General features: G+C 38.0%; 1 protein-coding gene across 1 annotated transcript in view; it reads left to right on the top strand.

The window, feature by feature from the left end:
* Positions 1-20,198, top strand: part of LOC128732596 (translational regulator orb2) — a 414,401-nt gene that overhangs the window by 338,948 nt on the left and 55,255 nt on the right. Inside the window, exon 4 of the mRNA XM_053825875.1 lies at positions 11,119-11,400. Coding sequence (XP_053681850.1) covers positions 11,119-11,400 — 282 coding nt within the window. The remainder of the gene's footprint in view (positions 1-11,118; positions 11,401-20,198) is intronic.

Raw genomic sequence — 20,198 nt, 5'->3', positions numbered from 1 at the left:
CTTATTTCACTGCATTTACGCCTGATTGTCATTATTTTTTTATCGACTTTTCATCATCTTATTTTTGTTTTTTCGATACCTTTTTGCCGTCTTTTTGTCATCGCTTTGTTGTCTTATTTTCGTATAAGACGTCTTTTTGTCATCTGTCTGCCGTATTTCTGCCATCTTTTCACAATCTTTTTGCCATCATTTCAACCCGCTTTCATCGTCTATTCGTCGTTTTAGGATGTCTGCTTTTGGCATTTTTTGTTGTTTTTTTTCGTCGGATTTTGCCGTTTTTAGCGTTTTTTGTTTGTTTTAACGCCTTTATGGCAATTTTTAACGTCTTAGGTATTTTTGTCGTTTTTAGTTATGTTTTTTATCGCTGTTTTGGCCTTTTTTACATCTTACTGTTGTCTTTTCGACGTTTTTTCGGCCTCTTTTTGTTATCTTTTTATTGTCTTGTCATCGTATTCGCTGTCTTTTTGTCACCTCTTTATCGTATCTTTGTTCTGTTAATTTTTTTGTTCTTATTGTGGCACTATTTCGTCATCATTTAATCGTCTTTTCTTCGTTTTTTATTACGTTTTAATCATGTTACTTTATTGTCTCTTCGTCAACATAATCGCCATAATCGCTTTTTGTCGATTTTTTGTCATTTTGTTTGTTGTCAAGACCACAAAAATGTTACATTTTAAACCTCCGTAGGAGTAAGAGGTGGGCTCATCATCATCATATTATCAACAGCACATCTTTTTACTGCACTTCCAATGAAACGGTAAACAGGCATATCCATACATTATCATATTATAACCGAACACTACAGCTGTAGTGCACTTTTCCAACACAGACAGCCAAATCACGTAGGTTTAATCGTCTCGCCGTAAAGAATTTACGATTCAGTTGGGCAGCGAACTTTTGTAATTTTTCTGGCATACTTCCCTAACACAGACATCAAATTGGACTCATCGGTTTGTTCGCCCTTTTGACGTTCCTTAAACCTCTTTTTGCCGTGTTTTTGTACTTTGTTCTGCCGCTGTCTTTGCATCTTATTTTCATGTTGTTTCCGTCGTATTTTTGTCGTTTTTCGTTGTCTTTTTGTGAACAGCTACTTGGTTATAAAGAACGAAAGCCTGAAAGTGAAAAATATAATGCCCAGGGACGGAAAAAATCGCTTCTAGCGATCAAGATCATAGGAGCGATCTGATTCAGATTCATTAACACCTCTACTTGTAAACGACTAACACTTTGTCGCGATCTGTACAGATTATGATCAATGTCAGATCACGTTCGTTGCATGATTGCGTTGAGAAACATAACAGATATGGACGATTGGTTGAGTGAAGCGTATGAATCTCAATACAAACAACATGAGTAACCTTTTCTCTCGCTGCTAGATAAGATATAACAGTGTGATCGACTGGTGTGACTGTTTAGAGAGCAAAATCTTGTGATCAATGCAAAAGATTCACGGTTTGTCATGTACCGTACGGATCGTGTTCTGTCCGTGTGGCGATAACTCACAGATTTGATCAAAATTACTGATTTTCCATCCCTGATCCTGCCATCAACGCATAATATAAATTCTATTTGCCGTCAATGTGAAAAATGAAAGTTCTAATCGACAGCATTATAGTATTAACGTGAAGCTTTCTTATTAATTCACTACTCATTAAAGCAGTAAACCCTCATGACTAATTCTGTTCGTTTTTTTTTCTCTCAGAAGAAAACTATCTTTCTCGGAATATTATTTACTTGTAAGTAGTATACCCGCAAGTTAAGTAATTAAACGAAATTCTCAACTTTTTCCGTGAAGTTGATGAAAGTCCGCAGATACGGGTGCTTGATCTGTAGATCCGTAGAAAACTCGTAAATCCGTAGAACTACGGATAAATCCGTAGATCTGGCATCACTTGGGACAGTTAGTCAGGTTTTTCCTTTCGAGGAAAGTTTCCTTTGGCATGGACCACCCAAGTAACCGATGAGCATTAACATAAGCAGTAACATTAGCCGTTTATTAACATATCTGGCATTTTATAGCGTACGTTGCTATTTATTAGCTTTTTGACTGACTTACTGCATTACTGCATTTGCATTGGCATCCAAAATTTTGTTCACTTCATTTCTAACGGTAATCAGTTGCAAATAAGCATTATTAGCACTATAAGAGGATTAGCATTTAAGTAGCCGAATATTTTTCCCAAATAGCTTTTAAGTAGCATTAAAGCAGACTTAAATGTTTATTGGATTGCAGTTGAATAGCATTGCTAATGCCATTGGTTACCTTTCGAATGGCCACTCTGTTCTCCGGATTTGAATCCAATCGAGAACCTGTGGATTAGTTCAACGATTAACGAGCATATCTAATTTAACCTGAATTTATCATATTGTTCGCATTGAGCTATTCCATAAATTCAACTATTCATGCTGGCAGTATTCGGTTGACAATTACTCGAATATTTTTAATCTCGTCTCTATTCACACCTGTCACACTGTGAACACCGATTCGCCTTTATTGAAGCAACCGTCATTACATGCATGACAAACTGCTCAAAATGGACATCTCGTACTGGCTTTGGGAGAAGGGGTTTTTATAGCAAGTCTATAGAAACGGATCACTATCAAGCCATCACCACTTTTCACCGGAACCGCATGTCGTAAAACCGAGACCCACACAATGTTCGATTTATAACTCCTCCTTCGTCCAGTCCTGATCCTGGAGACACCCAACCATCCAGGATGAAACCGATTATCATCACCTTCGGTTCCGTGCTCATCAACGTCACTAAGAATTATGATAATCCCTCGAAAAGTCAATAAAAGCAGTCAACCGCGAAGTCGAACAACTGTTATGGCCCTCAGCCGGTTCGGTTCGGGGTACCGTGCCACCCCCCCCCCCCCCCCCCCCCTCCCGGCTCACCGGCTGCGGTCGACCAAACCTCAGAGAACATGTCACCAACGCACATTCATTGCATTTCCGGAACCGCACATTTTTCGCACACCCATCGGCGCCCACCCATCAGACCACCACCAACCATCCAGCCCAGCCCGCATAACAAATGAAAATGAAATTTACATTCCTTCATCACTAACATTTCATTCATACATACACAAACACACACACACACATACATAAACACGTGTACCGATATATGTTTGCTATTATTATTTATATGCGTACTTTTCGCCTGCATGCAGACTGCAATGGATGGCCGCGCGCACTCAGACGTACTGCGTTCCCGCGCGCGCGGTCGGACAGTAATAATAACAGGCAATATAAACGATTACTACTATGACCGGTGGGATCTAGCTAGCCTTTTCCTCGTCCCGTGCTAGCCGGTAGTGAAGGAAAAGTGAATAATTTAATCAACTGCAAGGGTCTGCGCGCGAGAGGTGGACGGTGCGCGTTGCACTGGAATGCGGCATTTTCTGCGGTCCCCGTTGATGGTTATGATGATGATGATGATGATCATCATCATCATCGTCATCATCATCATGCGAATATCTGTATGTTGGGTTGTCCACCTTTTTGGGGGCAATAAAAGCGAAATGGTGGGCGCACGTGTGCAACTCTTCGTCACAGACAAACTGACGTAACACTCACTGTGTGATCTTCACTCACTGTAACAGTCATTTCCAAATCTGGTTTGGTTGGGAACATCTCTGTATTCGTTAAAGTGGCACTTTCTAACGAAAGAAAGGGCAGGACATAAGCAAAACGCTTGCTTGTAAGTCGATATTAGGGAATGAAGCTCATAGATGGTGCTAGTGTGCATCGAAAATTAAATACTTCAAAGGGTTATATCCGTTTGTCTGCGCCTTCATTCTGACGAAAGGTAACGATTTAATTAAAGCCAGCCGAATTTACGAACCACGATCGAACCTTGAATAAGGTGCTGAAAATCGGAATGCTCGACCCGGTTCGCGGATATAAAGCTGCACGCGTCCTCCGTCAGGTAGCTTCCCGGTCCCGGGAAGGTTTCCCCTTAGTAGGGCAGCACTAAACGAAAGGGATTTTAATTAAATCGACTCTTCGTCCGGGCGAGCGCACCCGACGGATGTCGTTGTATTTTACCCGTCGACGAAAGGAGCTGCTTTCTGAACAGCGTACTGTCGGAGTCACGCTTTAGTTACATTTCAATCGACCGAGAATGGATCAGCTTTCCGGAGCGTCATCCTCTACCGACAAGAGCTTCTTCAGTTGCAAATATGCTAGGAGTATAGAGCTTTTTTCCCCGTGTCTGGCTCGGTACACACGTATTTCTTATTAACTTCGAACTTCTTGTTAAGCTTGCTAAATTGATGTTCCCTAGACTAGCGGTAAGATTGAAGGATGCCCCATTGCCCGGAGAGGAGCGAAAGTCTGCCTTTTCGAGTATCTTTATCATAGCGTTAAGTTAATTATGGTTAGATTTCGTTCTAAATTAAGTTCATAAAAGCAACCGAATGAAACACTTAAGAGTATGCTTTCAACGTTCCAGTAATGAACGCAATAAAGAAGGCTTAAAACAAGATTAACTTGATACAATCTATAACTAGAGATAGGCAGAAGTTTCATAATTCAATTCTATACCCGGAAAAAAATAACCACAACACGAAGATAAAAATTATTGTAACAGTAGGACAAAATACAGTAAAAACAATAAAATTCATCGTCAAAACAGATAACCAAACCATCAAACTTATTGTAATTCACCATACCTTTCTACCATAAAAAAGACGGGTTGTTAAGTATCTTAACAATAAAAAAATCTATGTTTTCGTGAACAAACATTTTCATTTACAGTTAGAGCTAAAGTATTTTTTTTTAAAGTATTTTTTTAAGCGAAAATTGTATTTCATAAAATAAGAAACAATAATATTAATGAAATTTAAACTTGAGACAGTTTTACAATAAATTTACCATAAGTTTCAATGTCCGCAATAAAAACTGTTGTAGATGCATTGTTTCTACTACAAAACTTAATGTAAATTTTTTACGGGTAAATATACACTACATGACCCACAGTAATTTGCTTTGCTATTTGACATGGTCTAAGTGCATAATGATAAAGCAAGTGAATCAACCTCGAATATGTGAGTTATATGTGAACCAAATTAGGAAAAACAAGGGTTTCTATATTTACAACTGTTATTACTGAAATTACTGAAAAACGTTGATATTTAACGCTGCAGAAAGAACCTAAAATTAGTTTTCCTCTGGGACTTCACCTTTTAATACCAGTATAATAGTTGTTTGGCATAGTTTGCTGTATTTTACGTCTATAGCAACGGATTATTATCGAGCATTGATTTATCGTGAGACCTCCCTAGGCCGGAGTCGACAAGCCCCGGGCAGGAAAAATGATTTTCTGCTGAAATATTAGGTTTTACCTGCCCTTTTTCAGGCATTATAGCCACATGTCCAACCAACAGCAGCCTGCCGTGTGGTTTTGCTTTCCCTATCTCAACACGTTTGTCGACAATTCGAAGTTCATGGGTCTATACCACATTGCATCTGTCAGTTTTCCGCAGTTTTCAAAGTTTAGTATTGACAGCACCGTAGCGCGCGGTTGGCCAGACTATCCCCCATGAAGGACGCTAGCTCTAGAGGGCGCCAGAAACGGTGTAAACCTCAGTAAGACACTACATACTTGAGGTATGTAGCGTAGTACTGGATATAGGGAGTTGCACGAATCATGATGGCAGTTCAAAATTAAGAAACTACGCTAAATCGGGTCTTCGCCAAGGCCGCTACAATGTCACGCTACGACTCTGGACAGAACCGGGTCTAGAATCTGGGTCCAAAATCTGATAAAAAAGTGTGGTCCAAAACATGGTCCACTGCCTAGCTCAAATTTGTTCCAATATCTGAAAAAAAGTTTGATAAAAAATGGTCCAAAACCTGGTCTACATAGGTTGAAAAATGTGGTCCAAAATATTATCCAAAATTTGGTTCAAATTTGATAAAAATGTGGCCCAAAGTCTGGTCTAAAATCTGATGCAACTCCAAGATGTGGTTCAGGTCCAGAATGTGAACAAAAATGCGGTTCAAAATTATCCAACATCTGGTCCAAATCTGACAAAAATGTGGTCCAGAATCTTATTCTGGTCCAGATTGTGTTCCAGCCCAGGTCTTCAAACTGGGACCAAAATCTAATTCAAAGCCTGGTCAAAAATCTGATCAAAAATATGGTTCAAAATTTGGTCCACAAACTAGTCCAAATCTGTTCCAATATCTGAAACAAAGTTCGATAAAAAATTTGGTCCACGATATAGTCTAGGTTCAAAATCTGACCCAAAATCTGGTTTAAAATCTGATTAAAAATGTGGCCAAATATGTGCTCCATGTTCAAAATCTGATCAAAAATGTGGTCCAAAATCTTGGTATAGATTCTGGCCAAATTTAAGAGTCTGGTCCAAAATTTGATCCCAAATCTGATAAAAACGAGGCTCAAAATCTGGTCTTAGATCAGAATGTGGTTCAAAATCTGGTCCCACATTTGATAAAAGTCTGATTTGATTTGATCTGATCTAAATTCTACATAAATGGTCCAAAACCCTATCCAGAATTTAATGGAAGTACAACATCTGGTTCAAAATCAGATAATTAATCTGGTTGCTGGCTTCAAATTTTATTGAAAATGTAGTCCAATATGTGCTCCAAATCTAAAATCTGTTCAAAACTGTGGTCCAAAATCTGGTTTATAATATGGCCAAGTTTGAGAATCTGGTCCAAAATTTGATCCAAAACCTGGTAATCAAATCTGGTCCCATATCTGATATAAAATCTGATCATAATATTATCCAACACCCGGTCCAAATTTGATAAAAATGGTCCAAAATCTTGCCCAGAATCTGGTTTAGGTACAGGATCTGGTTCAAAAACTGATCCAAAATCTAGTTGGTGGTTAAAAATATGAATAGAATAGTATAGAATAGATAGAAATTAAGATATGACGCAGCTTCAAGATCTGGTTCAGGTGTAGAATATGGTTCAGGTCCAGAATCTGATCCGAAATGTGATTAAAAATGTGGTCATAAATCATCCAAAATTTGGTCCAAATCTGACCACAAAAATGTGGTCCAGCATCTGATTTAGGTCCAAAATGTGGCTTAGACTAGGTCTTAAATATGGGTCTAAAATCTTATCCAAAATCTGGTCAAAAATCTGATCAAAAATGTGGTTTAAAATTTGGTCCAGAATCTAGTCCAAATCTGTTCCAAAACCTGAAACAAAAGTTGATAAAAAATGTGGTCCAGGTCCAATATATGGCCCAGGTCCAGTTTCTGGCTCAAAATCTGATCCAAAATCTGGTTGATAATGAAAAACAGATCAAAAGTTGTGGCCCCAAATCTGCTCGATCTCCCACATTTAGGTGGAGAGAAGCAAAATTCAACCATGTTAAAAGAAACTTTAATACAGTAATGTTCCGATTTTGCCAGCTCCCGATTTTGTTTACTCCCGATTTTGTCTATCCCCGATTTTATCAGCTTTTTAACCCGATATTTTCAGTCTATAAACTTTGTTTAACTATTGTGCTTTTAAACATGATTAATGTAACTTTTCAGCCTGCTTGATTTCGGGGTAATTCAGGGTCAAAATTAGGCTATTTTTATAGTAAAAGTTCTATAGTTCCTAAACAAGCAAAGATAGAGTTATACTATATTCAGCAAAGCTGTGTATTTTTACTATTTGTATAATTTTGTAAAACAGGAAAAAGTCTTACAACAACTACAAAAACAACTAAAATAGAAAAACTGATTTTAACGATTTTTCATTTATGAGAAATAGGATTTTTCTATCTTCGTTGAAGAGATAGAAGGTTACAGTCTTCAGCAAAATTTCTTGTAATAATATGATGTGAAACGTTGCAGAACACATCAATGTGTTATATTGAAACTGAAGAAAAATAATTATTTTATTGCACTTTTAGGGGGATTAATCAAAATTTGAATTCCGCTGGACGATAGAAATTTCAATTTTAAGAAACTCTTCCAAAGGTTCCATAAACCTAAAACCAAGTTTTCCCGCTCAAAGCTAATGTGCACCAAAAAAGGTTCTGGACCAGTGTGCTGTGCCCGGTTCATTGAGCCTTCGGTTGACCAATTGAGAGTTAATATTTAATTTTTAGTAAAAGTCTTCGATATTGCACGGTCTTAAGGTTTGAATTTTGAAAAAAAATTCGACAAAAAATTTCCGGTCAGTTTTCTAATTTTGTTAGCCCAAAATTCAACATGGGGCTGACAAAATCGGAACAATACTGTATATTAGAAAATGAGCAATATACATCGAAATCACTTTACAATTTTCAGCAAAACGAACAAATAATGCTAGTAAACCTGCAAATGAAGCACAAATGCCATTTAAATTTTTATTTAAACTAAAATTTGATTTAAAATTTGATTAAATTTCGCTTCTCTATTGATTTTGGAACCAAAGTGTAACCCTTACTACGGTGATAATGTGTGGCGACGCTGGACTGGCGTCCGTCATCGAGAGCTTTTTTGGCCTCCTTCACACATTACACCACGCGTTCCCACAGGCCGCCCATGTGGGGCACCGATGATGGGTTGAGTTGAGCTACCATTTCATGTGAGCATTGGTGAACCTTGGCAGCGCAGTTGTTGCCATTAGCGGAGAAAATCTCTACGGGCGGCCCTCGTGTACGAACGAAGCGCCTTATTGCCATTGTAGTTACAAACATTATCTGCACATGTGTAATGTTTGCTACAAGACACTGGCATTCTATATAGTTACTCATTCTACTATTGAAAGCCTGTGAAATTCAGTTTCTCATTATAATTCCAGTAAATCTATCCTAGATCCTACTTTGGCGAAGTATAGGGCTGCTTTAATAGTACTGACAATGCATATTTGCAGCTGATTGCTGACAAGAAGAATTTGAATTTGGCATGCCAATTACCAAAAGTCAAAGAGCTAACATCCAGCAACGTATCGTAAATAATCGGAAATGCCAATAAACGGTTGATTAACTGCTTATGCTAATGCTTGTTGGTTACTTGGATGCTAAACAATTCATTAATTTAAGCATTCGCTCGAAAACTGCTTTGTCTGATTTCTTTCACACACATCGAACAACCTTTATCAGCAACAAATTCAGCCTGTAAAATTACACCGACGCAATGTAAAATAATTTACCCAAGCTTTTGATTGAAGCAGTGAATTTGGTTTTTCATCTCGAAACCACACTGGTAAATCAAACACATTTTCCATCATGCTTCAGAAGTTGAAACAGAACTCCCAGAGCGTTCCTGCGTTTTATCCTGCCACTCTCGTCGGCGGCCCGTGGAGGATGTGTTATTACCTAAATATATGCAATCCGCTCACCGCCAATATTTATAATTACTGTTGCCGATCAAACATCACCACACAGAGTGTGCTGAAAACCAGTAGGACAAACAAACGGTTCTCGGCTATTTCTCACAAATTCGCCAATTATGCCAACATTCCACACACACAAACACACATCTGTAAAATTGCACTCATCAAATCATGCTATTCAAATGCGTTCGTTGTTTGATTTGAACGGAGTTAAAACGCTCCACTTCTGGCAATGGGCTCTGGTGCTGCCATCTTCTTGTCATAACCGAAGGAAAACGCTTTCGAAACAAACCCGGGGGTTCCCGGGCCGGAGACCAAATGACCCATTAAAGGTTCGATTGAGACCGATTTGCCGTTTGATTTATTGTTTCGTTGTTTCGGCAAATTAAACGTATCTGGCGAAAATCTCGACCCAGCCCTGCGAATACGGTACCAGCTCATAATTTGCCTGTTAGTCCAATCATTCAGTACCCGCTGGCAGCCCTGCAATCGCTATTCGACCCTAGAATGCTATTAACACAATCGATAATTTAACTCCGTCCCTCTTCGGGAGGGCACACACCGCCATTAGACAGAGTACAAAGGGCCAAGGGACTCTCAGGGAGGACGGCAAGCAAAGTTAATTTATTTACTAAATGGCGATCCATGGCGGAATGAGTTTCATAATTATTGCTTGTAATTTGTATTTATTGAAATGGTTACAGCATCGGTTATGAAGCACCTCTCTTAGTACACCCACTAGTGAGTTGGCGTTGTTATTTTACCGGAGAAAGCCATCGCGTGCCTCCTAATGTATACTTCCCGTCCGTCCGTACGGTTCCCGGCGTAAAACAACGGCAAAAGCAAGGCTGTCCGGGGCCGAGCTTTATGGCACACTCACACCCGTCATGGAATTTAAAAACAAGTGAGCACTGGAAAAGCCGGTGATTTTCATATTTGCGGAAATGGTAAGCGGAATAATGCACGCCACTAGGCGGTGCCATTCTTTCAATCAACATCAAAATCCTTTTGCGAAAGGTAGAATTTTTTAACTTGAAGGGGTGTGTTCGTAATGCGCGTTGAGGTGTTTAATGTCACCCGTGCGTGTGGTGATGGGTGGAATGCAATTCGTGAGACTTTCTCATAGGAATTCATAGGAAACGTGAACGGAAATGTGTTTCAAATAATAATATAGCTTTAAAATCGTTTCAACTAATAATCAAGTTTCTGTCTAAACAAGCTCCTCATAATGATCATTGTTGCCGAATGCCGGTAAATAGTGACGGAAGTGCAAAGTTCTTTTGCAATTTAACACGTGTGATGCAAATTTATGACGATATCAATGCAGTTACAGTAAGGCTAAAAAATCGATCTTCTATTCTATATACAACTCCATACAGTTTTCTCGATTTATGTGTAAATATTGTTATCTTATGATATCTTAGTCATATTAACTAAACCAAAGACTCTTGCGACGAAGAAAGATGGCCAGCGTTAGTCATCGTACCCTATAGGAATGCTCTGGCCGCCGAGGCGGCTGTCGGCGGCCAATGCAACAAAACGAACGCACGTGGGTCGTCGCAGCATGCGTTGAAATTTTCATATCAAAAAGGTTCATCTTGAAAAACTTTTCATTCCGATATCAGTTGCCATTGGCATTACAACGGTTTTTTACGGACAAACCTTTAAGTGAAAATGGCAGTCTGCGATCCATCGGTGGCTTTTGCTTTGATCAACTACCTGAAAGCATTAAAGATTCGTGATGTAGAAAGTAAACACTATTCGCTGCAGCTGCTGTAGATTGTAAACTAATAATCGCATTTTTTTCCTTCCAGGTAAACCATTTTTCTCCGGACTGGACGAGCACATTTCGGACGAAGCCGGTGGTGGCGGAGGTGGTTTCGGCGGAGCCAACACCAACAACCATCACCACCATCAACACCATCAGCAGCAGCAGCAGCAGCATCATCATCTCCACAACCAGCACCATCACCATCATCAGCTGGGTGGTCTCGGATCGCCGGCGCGTTCGTCACCGCACTCGAACGGATCGGAATCGACGGAACGGTTCTCGCGGAAGGTTTTCGTCGGCGGCCTACCACCGGACATTGATGAAGGTAAGTGCCAGAATGAACTTTCCGTCTGCTTTCGGCCCACAGAATAATACACACGACACGGGATGGTTTATTAGATTTCTTGTGCAAACGAAAACACAATTAGAAAATTACATAACCATCAGCAGCAATCATAAAGATATTAAAACGATTGGGACGTGTTGTTCCGTCGGCCTACCAGCCACCAGAATGGCTTCTGCGTCGGATCCGAAGAAGCCTACGACAGTTGGCAATTACCGTTTCGAATGGCAGGCCCAGCAAGAGTGCAGCAAGAAATTGGAAGCAAATCTCTGCCTCTGCTTCGTTCGATATTGATTGAATTACAAAGTGGACATTCAGCTGGTTGTGTCCTAGGCCTTTTCTTCTCCCATTATTGTGGGTGGTTGTTGTTTGTGTTAAGACGAACATTGACTCAGGGTGGTGAAATTGCCGTTTGCCCGAAGCTTTTTGCAGTTTTTCTCTGTAATTTTTTAATAATTTAAAATTTTACTAGCCGGAATGGAGATTTGATGGATTTTTTTTTCGATTATTTAAAATGTAAATTATTAAACGTTTGTCAGACAACTCCAAAAGTTTAAGCTTGGTGGAGGTGCTCTGTGACATATAATTACAGTAATGTTCCGATTTTGTCGACCCCCGATTTTATCAACTTTTTATCCCGATTTTGTCAGTCTATAAACTTTGATTAACTTTTGTGCTTTTAAACATGATTTATAAAACTTTTCAGCCTGCTTGAAACTATTCTGATTCTCTGGGGAGAGTGTCTACATAAAATGATGGCTTCTTGCGAGTAATTCGGGGTCAAAATCAAAGTATTTTTATAGTAAAAGTTCTATAGTTCCTAAACAAGTAAAGATAGACGTATACTATATTCTGCAAAGTTGTGTATTTTTACTATTTGTACAGCTTTGTAAAACAGGAAAAAGTCATACAACAACTACAAAAACAGCTAAAACAGAATAACTAAACTGATTTCAACGATTTTTCGGATTTTTTAGGGGGATTAATCAAAATTTTAATTCCGCTGGACGATAGAACTTTTAATTTTAAGAAACTCTTCCAAAGGTTCCATAAACCTAAAATCAAGTTTTCTCGCTCAAAGCTAATGCGCACCAAAATAGGTTCTGGACCAGTGTGCTGTGCCCGGTTCATTGAGCTTTCGGTTGACCAATTGAGGGTTAAAATTTAATTTTTAGTAGAAGCCTTCGATATTGCGATATTGCAAGGTCTTAAGTCTTGAATTTTGAAAAAAAAATTTGAAAAAAAGTTTCCCTATTTTGACAGTTTCCCTATTTTGTCAGCCCAACATGGGCTGATTTGCGCCCAAGTGTTTTGACAGTTAAACTACCAGCACACGACTCCCTGTATTACAGAGCCTCACATCTAGTTTCGATCATTCCAATCTAACCATTCCTACGCAACGCACACAAATACGCTCCACCCGCCAACGGTAATTATTTTTTGCATGATAGCTCATTTTGCTTCCAGAAGATAGACGACTATCTACTGCATTGTGGTAGGAACTAGCAGTCTGATGTCAACTGTCGAATTTTTATTATTTTCATTTAGGCAGTTTCATCCAGCTAACCATTCTTCCCAGCAAACGCTCCTCCGCCATTAATAAAAACAGACGGATTTCACGCCAACTCGACCAGAGGTTGGCATGACCCACTCAGAATTCAATGAAACTTTGTGTGTGTAAAAGTTCATATAAATAAACATCTTTGCATACTTAGTTTTTCGAAAATTGGTCTAGACTAACTTTTGGAAAGGGCTTAATTTTTTTCTCTTATTATAAAAAATATAACTCGAAAACTATAAGACCTACAAAAAATGATCTTTGGGTGACATTTAAAAAATCTTCTGAATTTTCATAAAAAAATACTAAAAAAACTGATTTCTACACTGAGAAAAAAGCATTTTCAAAACTAAAAATCGATTTTCCAAAAAAGGCCATCTCAGAAATTGATGAAATTTTTTTTGAAGATAAATAATTATACAGCCTACAATTCTTCCATACATCACAAAATGGGCATATTTAAGGGAAAAAAGTTTTTCTAACAAAAACTTTTTGCGGAAAAAAAGGTATTTCAGTATTTTCGAAAATTATAGCACCTACAAAAAAATGATGTATGAGTAACTTTTACAAAATTTGCTGAACTTTCATAAAAAAAAACTGAAAAAAATAAAAATCATTTCCATACTCAGAAAAAAAGCATTTTAAAAACTTAAATTCATATTCTAAAAATGCCCATCTCGAAAATTGATGAAATTCATTTTGGAGGTAGATATTTATACGGCCTACAAGTCTCTGATATATTGCAAAATGGACATATTTAAAGTAAAAAAGCTTTTCTAACAAAAACTTATACCTATTTTCCCAGGAAGGACTTGAAAAAGTTTTTGTTAGAGAAACTTTTATCCCTTAAATGTGTCCATTTTGCAATATATGAAAGACTTGTAGGCCATATAAATATCGATCTTTAAAACAAATTCCATCAATTCCCGCGATGTGCTTTTTGAGAAAATCGAAGTGTAGTTTCTAAAATGCTTTTTTTCTCAGTGTCGAAATGATTTTTATTTTTTTCATTATTTTTTTTGAAAATTCAGAAGATTTTCCGAACGTCACGCATATATAATTTTTTTGTAGGTGCTTTAATTTTTGAAAATACTTGAATACCTCTTTTCCGGAAAGGACTTAAAAAAGTTTGTTGTTAGAAAAAAAATTTCCCTTAAATATGTAGGCCATATCATTATCTAACTTCAGAAAAAATTTCATCAATTTCTGAGATGGCCTTTGTTGGAAAATCGATTTTTAGGGGTAGCACCATGGTAAGTACAAAAGATACCGCAAAATTTTACTGAGTAATATTGTAGTTCTTTTTCAAAGTTTGCTTGGTTTAAATGGTACTGTACTTAAACGGTGTAAAATTGATTCAAAGTTGCTTAAACTGTGAGTTGGAATTGGGATTAAATTAGACATTCAATTGGGGGTTAAAATGGGACACTAACTTGAACAAAAATGGGACTAAAATGGGACTTAAAATTGCACTTAAAACTGCGCACTTGAAAATAAACTTGAAATTGAGCATAAAATGTGAATTGAAACTGGAATTAAAGTAGACATATATTTAGACTTATAATGGGACACTACCTTGGAGACTTAAAAGAGGGCTAAATTTGGACTTGAACTTGAAAATAAACTTAAAATTGGGACTTAAACTACTGTGAGTTGAAATTGGAATTAAATTAGACATTCAACTAGACTTAAAATGGGACGCTAGCTTCCACAAAAATAAACTTAAAATGGGGCTAAAATTAGACACAAAATTGGACATAAAATTTAACTTGAAATTGGAGGCAAAATTAAAATTAAATAAGATTCGCAAATGGACTGAAAACGGGCCTTTAAATTGAACTTGAAATAGGACATAAAATCAGGGATGGTTCGATCAATTTGGCGTCTCAGCTACGCAAAATTTGAAAAGTTGCGTATGAGATATGAGACTTGCATTACCAGTTATTATCTACAATTTTTCTGAATAAAACTAGGCTGTATCTTTTGGTAACCAAATGAAATTCGCTTGGTGGTAAATACAAAAGATACAGCAAAATTTCATTGAGCAATATTGTCGATGGTAATTAGTTCTACAAATGTCCCATATGGGACATTCCATGCCAAGTGGCCGAGAAAAGGTTTAAACGCGTAATCGACCTTCACGGATTTGAATTACTGCTGCAAAAATAAGTTATTTTACCCTTAGTTTTACATAAAAAATGGGGAATTGCTTGCTTTGAAATGAGTCTTATGTAAAAAAATCTGCAAAACACGATGAAGTTGGAATTTTTAAGATTAAATTGTCTTCATTGTGAGAAAAATAAAAATTTAGTTTTCAAATTGAGTTTAAAGATATTTGGCAGCACTGGTGCTTAAAAATAATATATTTTTCGAATTCCTTGGGTAATTTCCTTTAAAAATGTGAAAAAAGTGTCTTACTAAACCCAATACTTCCGGAGATATAAGCAAGAGAAAATAAGAGATTTTGACAAAAAAGGGTATTTTCCTTAAAAATGGAGGTGCTCCCATTAATCGAGGGAATGTCTAATCGGCACCAAATTTTCGATTTTTGCTTTTTGGCCGAAAACGAACAATCTGGCGAATTTTGGTTCAAATCCGTGAAGGTTGATTACACGGGGCTCGGACAGTTCGCGTGGAATGACCCATATATAACTTTTTCAAATTTTTCTTGGCCTAAATGGTACTGTATTTAAACGGTGCAAAATTGATTCAAAGTGATCGAACCATCCCTGTTTGAAATGTAAGTTGTAATTGGGATTAAATTAGACATTCAATTGGACTTAAAATGGGACACAAGCTTGAATAAAAATGGGACTAAAACTAGATCTGAAATTGAACTTTAGATTGCACTTGAAACTGCACTTGAAAATATACCAGAAATTGGGCTTAAGATGTGAGTTGAAATGAATTTGGACTTGAAATGGGACACTACCTTGTATAAATATGGACTTAAAATAGGACTAAATTTGGACTTACACTTGCACTTAAAATTGCACTTGAAAATAAAGTTTAAATTGGGCTTAGTTGATGTAAGTTGATATTAAAATTAAATTAGACATTTATTTGCACTTAAAATGGGACACTAGCTTGGACAAAAATGGACTTAAAATAGGACTAAAATTGGACTTAAAATGGGATTTGAGATTGAATTAGCCATAGAACTAACATGCTGACTCGAATTAAGCTTGGAATTGAACATGAAATTGGAGTTAAAATTGCATTGGCATTTTACTTTAAACAAAATTTGAATCAAAATTGAACTAGATATCGGACATAAAATTTAACTATAAATTAAACATATAATGAAAATCAAAATTGGCTTAAACTTGAACTTGAAATTTTAGCTGAAATTCTACCTGAAATTAAAAATGAAAAAATGGACTTAAATAAGGATCAATATACATTATTTGGGTTTACTTCCATTTGAATTAGAAATTGTACTTGTGGTTGGATGAATTTGGAATTCAATGAAAGCGCTTTTTACGTAGCTTTTTTTGCGACTATTTTTACGCGAATTTTGTAATTTTGTAATGTTGGTTTAATTTACACGAATCGTACCCTGCGCGTTGAAATTATAATTACTTGAAATTTTATTTCGAATTGAACTTGACTTCCTGATTACAACTTGAAGAATTATTATTTTAGATTTAACTTTTGAGTGAGGGTGGGGCACGTGCCCCAGCAGGCACGCCAGTGCTAATGTAATAGACAAAAATCAGTGTATTTTTGTAAGTCTGTATGCACCGCCATAACTCCAGAACGGTTGAACGGTTCTCCATCATACATTGGCATGCATGTTCCGTGAAAAGAAGGAAATCAGCATAGGGGAGAGGGATTCCAAAGGAGCCAGGGGGAGTATAAGGAAAAAGGGTTTCTCTTGCGTTATGTGTATTTCCGGACCGATTACAGATGTAGAAGTGGCTGGAAGACAAGAGGGTGGTCTGAAATTGGGAGGTGGGTAATCATGGATGAGGAAATAGGTTAACAAGAAAATAAAGGCTTGGTTTCTGTTTAATTATCAAGATTTCCGAAAAAAAACAAATATACCTGTGACTAAGGAACAAAAGTAGGGGGAGGGCACTTCCAAATGAAGAAAGAAGGTTTTGTTTCTTGCAATATGGGAATTTTAGAAATAAAAACATATGTACAAGTGAATAAGTGACAAGAAGGGAGGGTCAATCCAAACATGAAAATAAACGTGAGTATACATATGTCGCCGCCATAACTCCGGAATGCCTGAACCGTTCTCCACCAAACTTGGCATATTAAGAGGGGAGGAGGTTTAAATAAAAAAAAACGACTTTGTTTCTTTTGCATTCGGAGTGATTACAAATGTTCAAGCGACTGGTAAACAAGGAGGAAATCAAAAGATCGAGTGAGGTGGGGTTGGTCATTGACAAGGGGGCGCTCAAAATAGGGAACATAAATCTATGTTTTTCTTTCGTTTTAGGAATTTGCGGAATGGCTGTGGGACAAAAATTAAGAAGTTGTCAAGGGCAGGGGTAGTTTAATAATGAGGAAGGGTGTCTGATAAGAAAGCAGACGTCGAAATGAGAAAAACCCCCGGTTTCTTGCATAATGAGACTTTCCGTAATGAAAACAGATGTGCAAGTGGCTGGAAGCTTCAAAGTCGGAAGCTGGAGGTTCAAATAAAGAAAAAAAGTTTTGTTTCTCTTCTATTATAAAGATTTTCGGAAGAAGATTTTCTAATACTCGATCGGATTATATGGATCGAAACACATTTCGGACTGGATATTTTCTCGATCAGCACTGAGATACGATGTATGCAGTGAACAAAGAAGCAATAAAAATTATTCTTTTAAATTATTTTTCATATGTTGTTGTTGATAAAAACGATCCAATGCCATTACTTTGCTGAGTTGGAAAACACTAGCTATAATTACGGTGACTTCAGTGTACCTCAAGGTAGTTATTTGGGTTCGTTTCTATTTCAGATCGTCATAAATCAACCTTCTTGCTCGCTGATTGTTATAATCTATAGAGCAATTTTGTGAAAATAAGACCTATCAAAATTTAAAAGTAGTCCGTTTTTGTTGAAATTTAGTTTGATTTTTAGAAAAATTTTGGATCCTTAGTTTTTAATTTAGCGCCCCTATGTGCCCTTATGCGCCCCTTTGGCAGAGGCACACACATTTGATTGCTCTGTTTCTCTTGTATCGACTTCACCGAATTCACTCGTTACAGTTGATTTAAAACTAGATAAACGATCCAATTACCTACTTCCAAGTTTGACAGGACTTCTTACAAAACTCAATATAACTAAGTTAATAAACGAGTGCAATTTTGAATAACCACCCCGTCGTCGGCAGCAATTGAAACACCCAGCGCATGTACACCGAAATGGACCCCCCACTTTGCCATCTGTTGACTCTACCAGAGGAGCGTTCTTCGACAATGGCTGGACAAAGCGACCGTACGGAAATACATCCATTTCGGACACTTCCGGTTCTAGAAAATGGCCAAGTGGCTCTCCCCCCCAGTTGGAGAACACTTGTCGGTCATCCCCGTTGGCGTTTGCACAAAGCAATGAGCACCAATTGGAAAGTGGAAAGGCAATATGATATTTTTCAATTGTATAATATGATAATACCGATTGGTCTTCTCACTTGACGCCGAGGGTGCTTACGGGAGTGAAACACAGAAGAGCCAGCCAGGTTATGGCCAACAACATTTTCCTCTTGTCTCGGTTGAATTAATGGCCCAGAAAGGTACGTGTCCATTGTTTTCGGCAGGGTGGAAATTATTCGAGAGTGCTTCCCTATGAGTTGAGGGAAAAATAATGTTGAAAAACCACAAAGGTGGTATTTTTAGTGGGGCATTCTGGTCCAAGAGACACCGCAGGAATATTTATTGTGCAAACGTTATTAGTTTAACCGGCTCGTTGCTTCTATTCTTGATTTCAAATGCAATTGGTGCGTGGTAAAGTGCACAGCTTTCATCACATTTTATCACAACGTTCCACGTACCTACCAGTGGAAGGCAACATATTGTCTGTTTCCGACAAGCTTCCAATGGTCGTCCTCGACCTTAATCTTTTCGATGCGGCAGCCATAAAGCATTGAAAACCTGCTGCCTTCTCCTGGTAGCCCCTGGTAACCGTACATCGTTATAAATGATAACTCTGTTCTATGAAATGTTTCCAGTAACTTACGAGCAACAGAAACCGACAGTAAATTCCAAAACTCTCTCCACCAAATGAACCGGTAGATCTTACTAAATCTTCCGTCGTTCCGTTCCCACTGCGGGAAATTAGTTGCCTGCTGGGACTAAAGGTCAAACTAGGTAGTAACTTGGGATCCTGCTGGAGTTAACATCTGTAGAAGAAGAGATGTCTGGATCGAATGGGTCCAGCTTCGAAATTTATTCATATAAACACACACACACACCTGCATGGAAAATTGTAATGTATTAAACTATCAGCTCGTAAAAGTAAACCATTTCATTTCATTGGTAAACACCCGTTACCGTTTCGCCAGAAGATTCTAATTTTGTAAATTCACCATTTACAACTAACTCTCAACTGTCGCGTCCGGCTGTCTGTGCTTCGTCGAGTAAAATGAGACTTTCTGTAAATTCTTTATCGTTTGAATAATTCTATGATGGAAAAGCTGACCAAAAACGGTTTACGATGCCTTCGACAACCTTACACCTGATTCCGCCACAGTAGTGGGGATGTCTGATACTGGACCAAACCGACCGGCTGGACCCACAAATCTCAAACGAACCCTGCGGACATTCCGGTTGTAGCCCAAACTACCGGGTCTATTACTGTACGCTGGTTTGTCTTTCTGTCTAAATTACACTCTCTTTGTTGCTGGCTACCTTCGATATCAACCTTGCTATGCCTGCCTGCCTGCCTGCCTGCCTGCATGAACTGTATGCTCATCTGGGTAGTGGCTAGTGGCTGTTTATTTGGTTCGAGATGCTGGATGCTTGAAACAACAAATTGAGAATTATTTTCCCACCCACTACTCCTGAACGTCCCGAACGGTAGTGGGAGGATAGCGTCCGTCTAAGAACGACTATCCGCAATTTTACGGTGGAGGTCAGCCTGTGTATCTGCATGCTGTGGCTTTTCGATGTTTGCACATGTTTCACTTCAACGCCTCACACAGTAGGTAATTTGGGCAGCATTTCGCTCATAGGGTCACGGTCAACTTTGCAGGTGACATTTATTTTCGACTAGCTGATTGCCCGATCC

This window comes from Sabethes cyaneus, chromosome 1, assembly GCF_943734655.1.
Source record: "Sabethes cyaneus chromosome 1, idSabCyanKW18_F2, whole genome shotgun sequence".
Classification (NCBI taxonomy): Eukaryota; Metazoa; Arthropoda; class Insecta; order Diptera; family Culicidae; genus Sabethes; species Sabethes cyaneus.
Note: the sequence above shows the minus strand (reverse complement) of the source record. Positions and strands in the feature narration are given on the sequence as shown.